General features: G+C 44.5%; 1 protein-coding gene across 5 annotated transcripts in view; it reads right to left on the bottom strand.

Annotated features, from left to right (window-relative positions):
• The window catches only part of NBEAL2 (neurobeachin like 2), a 149,931-nt gene that overhangs the window by 7,089 nt on the left and 130,342 nt on the right, over positions 1–12,500 (bottom strand). For all 5 annotated transcript variants that reach the window (XM_069095908.1, XM_069095904.1, XM_069095905.1 and 2 more), the window contains 12 exons: positions 12,109–12,233; positions 11,880–12,020; positions 8,439–8,569; positions 7,950–8,059; positions 7,516–7,633; positions 3,121–3,218; positions 2,909–3,025; positions 2,302–2,391; positions 1,995–2,104; positions 1,575–1,747; positions 1,392–1,486; positions 115–231 (listed from right to left, as the gene is read on the bottom strand). In XM_069095908.1, the coding sequence (XP_068952009.1) occupies positions 115–231; positions 1,392–1,486; positions 1,575–1,747; positions 1,995–2,104; positions 2,302–2,391; positions 2,909–3,025; positions 3,121–3,218; positions 7,516–7,633; positions 7,950–8,059; positions 8,439–8,569; positions 11,880–12,020; positions 12,109–12,233 (1,425 nt within the window). The remainder of the gene's footprint in view (positions 1–114; positions 232–1,391; positions 1,487–1,574; positions 1,748–1,994; positions 2,105–2,301; positions 2,392–2,908; positions 3,026–3,120; positions 3,219–7,515; positions 7,634–7,949; positions 8,060–8,438; positions 8,570–11,879; positions 12,021–12,108; positions 12,234–12,500) is intronic.

Below are 12,500 nucleotides of genomic sequence, written 5' to 3'. Positions count from 1 at the left end.
ATACCAAGCAATGCCTAGAATCCCCTTCTTATCCCAAACACAGCAAACCATAAACAAGAGTCAAAACAGATGCTTCCGTGGTCCTGACCAGCACCTCTCGAGCCTCAGCCTTACCTTGGATCCTGACACAGCCATGTCCAGCTCTGTGCTGATGGCCACACACGTCACCTCAGCCTCATGCCCATATAGTACCTGCACTGGTTTTGAAGCCAGCCCTGCTGACAGGCCACCCTGTGGGAGAGAAACCTGGCATTAGGAGACTAAACAAGGAAGTCCTCTATAAGTAAGAAGGGGGAGGGGAGGAAGAAGTAGCATCTACATGTGCGTTAATGCCCACAAGGGAAAGGAGCAAGAGAAAGATGTTTATCTGGCCCTGTCTTGCTCCTGACTGCCTTCCAAGTTTACACTACTCTGCTTGGCATTCAAGGCCTTTTACAATATAGGGCCACTCCACCTACCTTTCCAGCTTTAAACCATGTTATTTCCCCTCTGTGTAGTCTATACTGCAGCTAAGTTAGAGCTCTATACCCTGAACACACTGTACCTTAAGCCCTCCTGTCATCTTGCCTTAGCTTACACTGTTTCTAGGCCTGGCCTCTCTCCTGTTCTTGTCTTGTTATATTCCTATTCAGCCTTTAAAGGCAATACAACTGGATCTTCTTAGTCACTTCTGGCCTTCTCCTCAGACCTCACAAACACTCTGACACTATTCCAGGGCAGGCCGGCCACCTCAGCTTGTTTCCAGAGCAATGCTTGCTTGTGTAATAAATATTGTGAATTATAGTTATCTGCCCTGGGTGGACTGTGACCCTCATGAAAAGCAGGGAAAGAAGAAAGGAAAGAAAGAAAGGAAGGGCAGGAAAGAAAGAAGAAAAAGAGAGAAAGGAAGAAAGAAAAAGAAAAAGGGGAGGAGAAAGTCAGTGCAAAAAACATAAAAATAAAAAAGTCAACATAACATTTAAAAGTACACATAAGAGAGAAAAGTTCAGGAGGGAACAAAGAAGCAAGGCAATGTTGTATACTATTCCATACTATTGTTAAACTGTACATATACTTTAAAAGAACAAACTATACATTACACAATTTTGGATGCAAGTATCTTTTTCTGTTCTTTGCATATGGAAATATTTATGTTTATTGATATCTATTAAGGTCCATAACGAAAAAGTATTTTGAAAAAAAAATGATTTAGGAGTTGAGATTGGGTAAATGGGATAGATTGAACCATACCAAACCAGACTAGAAGAGAAACTGAGGACAGAAAAGAGGAAAAAAAGAACCAAATAAGAAAAGGAAAGAGAATCGTCTGTCTCTGTCCCTAACCCAGCCACCCCTCTCCCCCAGTTACTGTCCCAGTCTAGTCCCTATCCCTTTGTCCTTAGGGAGCTCACCTGTTGCAGGACCTGCCACACCATGCAGGTTGTGTCCCGGGATCCCGAGATGAGGTAGAGTCCACACAGATCCAGGGCCAGGCAGGTCACCACATCTGCAGGAAAACATATAAACACAGATGGAAATTTTGGAGGCTTCCTGGCCCGTCATCCCCCACCCCCCTGCATCAGGACAGCCCATACCAATATGGCGACTGAGCTGGCTCAGTAGTTTGCCGCGGGGCAGGCTGGTCACTCGAAGGCTGCCGTCCCAGTGACCACCACTGAACAGGAGCTTCCCATCTGGGGCTACAGCCAAAGCATGGCCACTCACGCCCCCACCCGGTGCCCAAGGGCCACTCAGTAGTCTCTGTGTCCTAGGATAGGAAGAGAGCACTAAGTACAAGGCCGGCCACACATGAGCACATACCCTTCTTCCTGTCTTCTCCATATCCGTATGGGTGGTATTAGCCACCATTATCTGCCCTCCAACTCCCCTATCATAGCAGTCCCCCTAATTTGTATTTGGTAACATCCAGTCTATATCCTATCATTCCTTGCTCCTACCCATGCCACCCTCTTCTCAGACCCTCCCTCCCACTCAACATCTGTCCACCCTCATACTTGGCATTGGACACAGTAGGGTCCTTGCTGAAAGTAAAGTAGTTACTGATGTTCCGATCATAAGGCAGCCAGTTGTGGGTACCCAGCAGTCCATTGGCACTCACGGTCACCTTTGAGAATGAGGAAAAAACATGCATCAAAGTCCATCTAATTAGGAGGGGCCAAGAGTCAGAAAGGTAAAGGCAGATTAGAGAGTATGAGGCTAGGCAAAGGAGAAATGACTAGAAGATTCAAAGATGCCAGAAGAGTCAGGGGTCCTGGAAGATCACCATCCTTTCCTCTCTCAAGCTCCTCAATGAGGACTTACCAGCAAGTCTGGAGATCCCTGGGTCATGAAGGAATGGGACTGTCGGTGGGGTACTACTGCCAACACGAGGGGCACTCCATCGCTGATGCCCTAGAGCATAAGAAGCACAACTTAGACTTCCTTGCCCAGTCCGACCCCAGGAATGCCAAGAGAAGGCACTAAAGATTCCCTAAGCTGCTGGAGAGAATTACAGGACAGCGTCTTATCCTGTAGCCTTCACCAGACATTATTTATTTATATCCACATAGCTTTTTTTTAAATTCATTTTTGAGGGCATATTAAATTTTTCCAAAGCGCTTTCAAACCCATTAGTTCATTTTATCCTCCCAAATGTCCTAACAGGAGATAAAGGAAATGCATTGTTATCTCCATTTAACAGATAAGGGAACTGAAGCCCAGAGAGGTGAAGTGGTCCAAGGTCATACAGTGTGGGAGAACCACAGCCAGATCTGGAATAACAATAGTTAGTAACAATAACAACAGCTGGCATTTCTATAGTGCTCTAAGGTTCACATGCAGCTTTCTAGGTCATCTCATTTGGTCTCAATTGTCAGTCAAAGGCTTCTCCTTTGACACGGAGTTCCTGGGTCTGCCTGATCCTGCTCACCTCAACAAAGAAGGCCTTGAGCTGGTCAAGGTTCTGGAAGAGGTTTGGTGAGTAGGTATCAAGCCTGGCCTGGCGTCGAGCAGCATCTTCGGCAGAGAGTCGGGGAGGGTGGGGCTCCTGAAGACACATCCAGAAAGGGGGAGGAGACCTGAGTCAGTCTCAGGGTACTGTTCCCTTTCCCTCTGAGCCCCTCCCACCAGCCCTGGCCTCACCTTGAGCAGCTGGCAAGGCGTCTGTCCAAAGTTGCTAATGATGCCTTCCAAGGCCTTCCGTTCTGTCTCGTCTACCACAGCATCCAGATCCACAGCCCCTAGGGGGTTTGGAAACACTTTATTGTCCACAGACCCTTCAGTTTTCACAGGTGAGAGGACCTTAGAACACTGACTACCAGAAGTGGAAAGGGACCCTCTGGCACAGTACCTGGCATATAGTAGGGACCTGAGTGATGTTTGTCTTGGCTTGGTTCCATAAAGTATGGAGAGCAGGGGGAAATTTGTGGTGATCTCCACAGACTGCACAATTTTTCTCTTTCTGCTATGGCCAACTACATGCTACCTATGCTTAAAAGTTCAAGTTGGTCTCCCTCCCAAAAGAGAAAGGAGGAGTAATTTGAAGAACATATCTCTATTCATGTTATCAAGAAAAATGAAATATTCCTTTTTTAAAAAAATAGAAGAATTTCAATGTGAAAACAAAGAAAAAGGATCTTAAGAAGCAGAAGGGGTTCCTGACTTGTATAAGGAGGTTGCAGGGTGTCCCTATGCCCACCTTTGAACTGGACATTTCCAAGTATAAAAAAGCATATGTTCATTTAACTTGAAAGGTCTCTCATCTAAGTTCTCTGCAGAACTTCTCTGCCTTCTCATCCTCTGCAACAAATGTTAACTATTTGCAAATAGTTACCATGGGCACTGCAACATGAGACGACCAAATGAAATGTTTCTTAATATCCTTGGACACATGATAAAACCAATCCTGTCAACATAACTGCCATTCCTAAGAGAACCAGTGAACCATTCTCCCATTTGGCTGCAATTTCCCTCTTGTCTTCTGGCTTTGTTTTTAGGAACAATGTCAAGATTGAGAGGATTACCCTCCTCCAGCAGCACATATACTTTGCAGGTCCCTAGACAAGGGTTTCCCCATAGTACCAATTACTAGGTCAAAGATATGTAAGTGTATATATACCTCACTCATAAAAGAACAGGAAAGGCAAGAAGGAAGTAGAAGTGGAATAAAGTTATACATTATGGAGATACTGCTATGGGAGGAAATCCAAGAATCAGAGAGAGTTAGCATAACAGAGGAAAGGTGAATGATAAGTGATACAGGAACAAAAGAGAAGAGATATTGTCATTAGGGTATTTTACGGACTACCTGGACAGAAGGAAGAAACAGAGTAAACGGTTGTTGGAAATAGAGAAACTGGGTACTTTGGTAGAAATGGTAATAACTTTAAGAAGAAGTAACTAATTACTTGATCTTAGAATTTGTGAACAGAGAAGAAGAAAGCTGAGCTTAATCCGACTTGTACTCTAGATTTGGGGAAAGCAGATTTCAAAATGTTCAGGTTCCTAAGTGACAACAAACAAAATATGGTCAAAGGACCAAATTTTTGCAACTAGCAAAAACCTGAAGAAAATAATTAGGTTGAAAATGGGAGTCACCACAGAGCTAATGAAATAAAAACATTAGAGGAGGAAACACAGAAAATGTATTGTTTTAGAATACCAAATTTCTAGACTTAAAAAAAATTACATTTTCCCTACCACAGCTATACCAATAAGGATGGCTTTTGAAAATAAACTTTTTCAGGTTTCACTTGAAAAAAATGTTCAGGGAATGTCACCCCAAGAAAGATAGAGATAATAAGGTGTCAACAATTAAGTTCTGAAGAAACCAAGAAAAACAATTCTTATGAGATGGTGTTTAAAAAGACCAATGGGGATACAGAAGAACTCATCAACCAATTTAGCTCTTAATAAGACACCTACGGAAGATGGCAGGTTAAGTAACAGAGGATGAATACAAAAAGGTCAACATTTTACTTCTTTGCTAAGAATAGAGTGAGAAACATTCACTATCAGAATGACTTGAGGTCTGTCTAGGAAAGCTAAGCAAGGATCTGAAGACTTGTGCAGTTGTATTGGAAGAAAAGTATCAAGGAAGGGCTAGAGACCACTGGGTGAGTACATGGGACAATTGATAATATATAATGCAGAACTTTTCATCTTATTTTTCTTCGGTTTTCTTTGCCAAGGAGAACAGTGATTGGTATGGAAAGGACAGAATAAAAATAGTTAGCAGGGAGTTGACACCCAAGATAAGTGGTGAGAAAGTCCCTGGTTACATTTGACAAATTCAAGTCATCAAGCCAATATGAATCACATCCCATGGTACTGAAGGAACTGAAATATGCTTGCTCACCCACTGTCAATGACCTTTGAAAGACTGTGGAGAAATCTGTAACTCAAAATTAAAAAAAAAAAAAGAATGCTAAAAATTCATTAATCGAATTCTAAAAATAAAAAAGATTGTGGAGAATAGAAGCATCTCCACACTACAGAAAAACAAATGTCCTGATTTCCAAAAATAATTATATAGAATTTATAGAAATTGTAGAATCTACAAACTATAGGACAGTGAGCTCCGATTAATGAAAAAATTTTGGGACATATTAATTACAACAGGGATGATTAGTAACTGTCTTAGAAAAGGAAGTGGCAGTCACAAAGAGTCCATGTTGCTTTATTAAGAACAGGTCATACCAAAGAAGAAGGGGACTACAAGGGTAGAATATCATGTACACTGTCTGAGGTAATCATTAGAGCAGATTTGTTACTTAAGTGTTTTTATTTATTATAAGTGAAGCTTCAATCTGGGCATGTATTGAAATGTCTGTCACATGAAGACAAAAGGTTTCAATAAAAAAGAAAAAAAACATGGGTCATTTTCTTTTCTGATAGTGTAATTGAACTGATAGATTAAGGGAACTCTAGAGGTCTAGGTGGCCTAGATTTCTTCTTCTGAACATTTGACAAAATCTCTCATCTTGCGGAAAAGATGGAGGGATATGGGCTAGACAATATGATATAGTTAGCTGGATTCAGAAGTGGTTGAATGACTTACCACAGTATACAGTGGTTCAATGTGAACCTGAAAGGCTCTGGTGGAGCGGAACCCAGGATCTGTGTGTGGCCCTATGCTGCTGAACATTTTTATTAATGACTTGGATAAAGGCATGGACAATATGCTTACCAAGTATGAAAATGACACTCAGTTAGGAGGGAGAGGTTATATGTTGGGTGACAGAGTCAGGATCCCCCCCCAAAAAAAATCTAGACAAGCTAGAATACTTACTCAAATCTAATGTAAAATTTTATAAGATTAAATTTGATATCCAATATTTGGGCTCAAAAAATCAACTTTACAAACACAAGATGGGGAAGACGGTCATGGAATAGTTTGTCTGAGAAGGATCTGGGAAGAATAAGAGACCATCCCTGCCCTCTGGGAGCTCCCAGACAGAAAACGGTTCAAGTCAGCCAAAAATTAAGTGCTAAAGTGAGTAGTTAAGTGTGGTGAAAAGTCAGAGGCCAAAGAGACCTGGAGAAGTCAGAGAATGCTTTCTGACCGAGGGTTGGGTAAAGTGTTCCCTGTCAAGATAATCACACCCATAAGACAAATGATGAAATTGGGGCCGAGAGTGAGGAGGGAAATGATTGACCCAGTGTCACATAACAGTGCTGGGACTTTCATATACAGTCGAATATAAGGTTCTTGAGGGTAGGGGACATGTTTGTTTTTCCCTTTTATATCACTATCACTTGTATACTGTGGGCATTCAATAAATGCTTGTTAAATGAGTAAAGCTGGGTGTCTTCAAAGTCTAGTTCCAGAGTTTTTCTTTTACACCATGCAGCCCTCCCCTGCACCTCCTCCTCTTCCTCACTGCTAGCTAGGCTTACTTCCAGGGCTCTCTCCCACCCCTCTACATACACCCTCAGCTTCTACACCTCTGCTGCTTATGCTGCTGACCTTCATTCCAGCCTGGTCAAAAACTCATACTTCCCGGTGTAGCTCAGATCCTCCCTGACCGCCTTGGTCTACTGTGATCTCCCCCCCTCCTGTGACTGTAGTTCAAATCAGCCCCTCTGGACCCTGTCCTTTATGTCTTGGTCTGAATTCTCTGGTGCCATATCTCCCTAACTTGGGCCCAAAAGGAGCAGGTCATAGGATCACAGAATGCTAGAAGAAGGGAGGACCTAAAGTCCTGGTCCAGCCCCTCCCCTCATTTTTGTGGACCAAGAAGCTGGGGGGAAATAATTTTCACAGGGCCACATCAACAGCTAGTGTCAGAGTCAGGATGTGGATCCAGGTGTCCTGGCTCCAAGGCCAGCATTCCTCCTACCATACCAGGCTTCCTTCCCTGCTTCCCAGTGGGCACAGTGGAAGCTGAGGCCTGCATACCCGAGGCTCGAGAGCTGAAAGCAGCCTCAAGTGCATCTCCCACTCCAATTCTAGAGATCTTGCCATCACACAGCACTCCCAGCCCTGCCCTTCCCTCCCCAGGGAGCCACAGCAGGTGAGCCACGTCCTGCCCTCACCCTCATAAGTGCAGTAGTAGAAGACATTGAGGGCCTCCACAGCAGCAGGCCCCCGCTGCTTGCAGCCAAAGATGAGGTCGATCCATTCATGGAGGTGAGCAGACACATGCTCTGATTCCTGAGGGGGAGAGGTGGGGATGGCCATGGCGGGGTCACTGCACAGTCACACACACACACACCCCTCCTGAGCTTGGGACAGTGGGGCTGGGGCAGTGGTGGGAAGGGGAAAAGTCTGGGGTGAAAGGGGGTGGGGGGTTTAGGGTAGAATTGAGGACAGAAGGAAGAGGAGACCTAAGATTAATGGATGGATAATGCGTGGATGAATGGCCAGCTTAACTCTCCTCTGACTCACCTCTCTTCCTTTAACCTCATCCCCATCCCAGCCTTGATCCCTCTCCCAGAGTTCTACACTTGCACAGACAATACCCACTTACCAGGGCCTTTCGGTGCTGGTGAATAAAATCTTCCCGAGAATGGGCCCATCGGGGCAGTACCACATCACCCACCTTCTCATTGGTCAATTGAAGGCTACCCAGATCAAATCCTGGAGGGGACAGGAGGTAAGTGAGGGTCTTGCTTGGCCCCCCTGTCCTTGTCTTCCTTTGCCCGTGAGACTTATATCCCTCTCACTCTTCTTCCCACTTTTAGGTCCTATATCCCCTCCCATACCTCTCCCTGTCCCTTAGTTGTATGTCTCTTGCCTTCTCTTCCTGTCCCCAGAACCAGTATCATTCCCACTCCTTTGTCTGTTCCCCAGTCCTATGTCTCTCCCACCCCACAGCAATTGTTTTGCACCCCACCCCTAATCTGTGTGTATCTTCAATGCTGTCCCTGTCTTCCCACCCCAGTTCCATTTTCTTTTCCAGTCTTTGTGTTCAACTGTTTGCTGCTATCAGGCCTCCACAGCCCCTGGTCTCCCTCACCATTCTGGTTTTCTAGGAAGTCAGGCAAGTAGAAAAACTCAGGAATGAGCTCTTTGACATCAGCTGGACTCTCCAGGCGAGCCTGCCAGGCAGCTGCCACAGAGTGGAACTGCCGATCTGAGCAGTCAAATCTACAGGGGAGAAAAGACAGCTCTGTGAGGTGCATGGATATGACCAAGTCAGGACAAACTCAGGGGAATGGGCAGGTGGATTTGGAGGAAGAGGACCTAGATTTAACCCCAGCTCTTCCATTATGTGACCGTGAAGCAACTGGGGTCTCTGTTTCCTGGACTGAATAGTCTCTAACGTCCCTTCCAGCTCTAAGTCTTATGAAATCTATGAAACCCAAAACTATTTGAGCATACCCAATGGAAAGGGCAGATTTCTGTGAGAACCACATATGCCCAAATGCACAAACAAATGAGGGCTGTATGAGAAACATGGATTGAAGAAATGGAAAAACTGAGTCCCATGAGACATGGAAACACTAAACATGCCAAGAACAGAAAGACATGACTCTGTATTGGATAGAGGGAGGCACAGAGAGGCCTCAGGGACTGTGACAAGCCAGACCAGTCTCCTTCATAGGTGATTTGTAAAATTTGGAGAGTCACTCCCCTGGGCATCTCAGAGGGCTGACTCATCAAAGAGACCTGGAGGAGCAGGCAGAACTGAGAACCTGAGCTGGGAGAAGCAAGAACATTCAAAGAGCTCAGCACATGTTCAACATCTCAGCTCTGCAAAGTGTTGAGGGCTAGAGGCATTCTAGGTTTCGAATTTCCTGAAATGGATTTTGTTGGATTCTTTGTCTCTTAGTGAGATGGTGAGGTGGTCCTAGCCTCTGTCCTCAGTTTCTATCAGGATCCTTGGGCCTTCTTCTGGCTCTAGTCAGTACCTGTAGGTGCAGGAATACCTCTGCAGAGACCCATTCACTTATTTTTCTCTAATATGATCCTGGTTGAGTGGCCAGGAATCTCATATTGAATGACTGTTGTATTTTTTGGCTTGAAGAATTAAGCACAATGTCATATGAATAGAAACATCTGAAAAGCCTCACCATTTGTAGGGTATTATTCTTGCATTTGACTCTATTCTGGATACTCTCTATGAAGAACCCTTTAAGCAAGCATACATTTTCCTGATTTCTGTCAGTTGATATTGATAATCAGAGGATCCTCCCAGTGGTTATATCAAGGAATCTCATATGATCTTAACACACGCACAAGAAACATTTTGCTAGAGGACAGACTTTAAGGCAGTATCTTTTCCTGCATATTTAAATGCTTTAAAAAAACAACAATAAATACAATGAGATGCTGTATTCCTTACACCCTTCAGTCCACAGTAAGACCATGAAAGTACTGTCTGCAGTAGAAAAACCATCCCTAAAAGCATGTTCCCTTCACACATTTTCATCATCTACTGTTGACAAGTAAATATATTATTCTCATAAAGATTTTAGAGAGATGAAGAATGATATACAGATTCATGGTCTTAATATACCCCCTGTTTAGATATTAATACTATCTACGGTTTTCCCATTCTTTTTATTTCTTTCCTTCTTTGCGATATCAGCAAAGATTTCCTCTGTGCAGGTTTGCTCAGGTCCAGCTGCTCTTCCTAATTTCATCTTCTAAAATGCCATTTCTTCTTACTGACATCACACATTTGGACACGAGGTACTAGAAACTAGAAGCTGTGGTTCCAGCATCATCAATGATAGAACAAATTGCTACAGAAATACTAGGAGATCTCTTCTGCCCTCTGCCTACTTGCTGTCTGCCTTTCGTTTTTCTCTTTAAATGATCTGGGGATGAATTGGCTTTGTTAGATTTCACTGCTAAGCTTTCTGCACTCTTTTTTCCTCTCCTCTGTTTTGGGAGGCAATACTCCTCAATCTCCCACTATCTTCCTCCATAACATTTTACACATGAGCTTGACCTTTCAACTGATCTTGCCTTCGGCTGCCACATCTCTTTCTTGGCAGGATGGTCAAATATTTACTGACTGAGGTGAATCCAGGGCTCTTGAGGCTTCCTTTTTTAGCTAGTGTATTATTAGTTAAGTTTCTCTAAGAAATGGTGATAGTCAAAGTCAATGTTTTTAACCTTTATCCATTCCCCATTTTTCAGAGGCCTTTTAAAGCAGCTTGGGTTGAAGTTGTTCTAAGTACATGGGTAATAATTACATGCAGTTGGTCCTTCTCCTGTTGATTTTTTAAATTTATGTTGATTTTGACCTCTACTTTTCATACTTGATAGTCTGACCGCACGTATTCACTGCTACTTCTGAAATGAACCCCATGTTATTTCCTGTCTGTTAAGATACAGTAATTTTCATTTTACATGATGTTTTGTTTGCTGTTGCTTGTCCCCTTCCAACTCTTCTTGAAGAAAGTATGATGTATTCTAGGTAATGTACAAGTCTTTGACCTTTTTCATTTTTTAATCTTGGATCTTGTTTTCCAATAATTTTTTATTTGTGATTTTTTTATATTTTATCTTCCAATAATATGGGCCTGATTTCACTTTTGACTAGCACAGGAACTTTGACTTACTCTGTTTCTGACCTGGGCCAATTTGCTCTTCCATACAAAGTATATGACCCCAATGCCAGGGGCTCGCTGTCTTCTTAGTAGGGACACCTGATAGGGTCCTACTACAGCTCAGAAGTCCTGAGCTCAGATGACCCATCAGCCTCAGCCTCTCCCAGCAGCAGGGATTATGGGCACATGCTACCATGCTATGTACTCCAATATATTTTTCACCTGATCCTCCCCTGGACTCCCCTTCATATTCAAGTTCTTAAACATTAAGGAACATGCTGACTATGCTTCCTCCAAACTACACTCCATCCTCCAATCACATCCCACCCCCTCTATCTCCACAGTTTGGCTCACAATTCCCCATGCCTGGAATAAACTTTCATCTCCATCTGATGAAATCCTTCAATCCCAACTTGGTGCTACATCCTCCACAAAACACTCCCTGACTTGGCTAGGTAAATAGGCTCTCTTCCTTTTCATGTACTGCCTATAATGTTCTGCCTGAACCCTTCCCTTGCCCTCAGTCCCTCTCCTCTGCGTCACCATTCTCTGTGTACATGCTTTAACCCCACTGGACTAAATATGAGATATCTGACTCCAAGGCTAGATTTGTAGCTAACTTAGGATCACAGGATTTAGAGCTAAGCGGCCTCAGACATCGTTTAGTTTTACAGATGAATTCGAGGCCCAGAAAGCTGAAGGAATCGCCCAAGATCACAAAGGCAGTCAGGGAGTCAGATGTTTTGCTCCAAATCAGGCTCTTCCCATCATCATGCTGCTTTCCTACTATCTACTGTGGAGCCAGCACAGAGCTTTGTTTGCTAGATGGATTATTCCCCTTGCAGGAAGAAAAGTGGCAGCGCCTCCACATCTGGGCCCACGTCCTGCCCACATACCGGCCACTCTGCAGCTGGATATGCAGGGAGGTAAACGGCTCCATACGGATGAGGTAGTGCATGACACCTGCTGCGTTAGAGTAGTGGGTGCCATAATGGAACTTGTCGGTGGTGCCTGTGGGGTCCTCAAAGCTCTCATACCTGAGAAAGATCAAGGGATACGGAGTTTAGCAGGAAGCCCACCTCCCTGCCTCTCCAAGCCCTGCCAGGGGACCCGTATGTGGCTCACTTCTCTCGAACAAGCTGGGCGTGTTTGGAGTTCACCACTCCGATGGGCTTGGACAGGTCCCGAAACACAGATGGGTCATTCAGGTCCAGAGTCTCAGATGTATAATCCTGCAGGATCCAGGGGAACTGAAAGAGACAGATAAGGGGAAAATGTGATGGGGAATGAGGGCAGTGAATTCAGTCACAAAAAGCAGAGGGAGGCAGTGAGCCCTAATAGAGGAGGGTAGAAACTAGGAATCAAGCAGAGGAGCTGAGGACAAAGCCGGGGCGGGGGGGGGAGGGGGGGGGGAGGGGGGGGGAGAAAGAGAGGGGGCGGGGGCGACGGGGGGGGGGGGGGAGAGAGAGGCGGGGGGGGGGGGGGGGGGGGGGGAGGGGACAGAGAGGGGGGAGTGG

This window comes from Petaurus breviceps, unplaced genomic scaffold, assembly GCF_028583685.1.
Source record: "Petaurus breviceps papuanus isolate PSGF00001 unplaced genomic scaffold, PetGlider_PUasm1.0 227, whole genome shotgun sequence".
Lineage (NCBI taxonomy): Eukaryota > Metazoa > Chordata > Mammalia > Diprotodontia > Petauridae > Petaurus > Petaurus breviceps.
The sequence above is the reverse complement of the archived record's forward strand: the minus strand, read 5'-3'. Positions and strand labels throughout refer to the sequence as shown.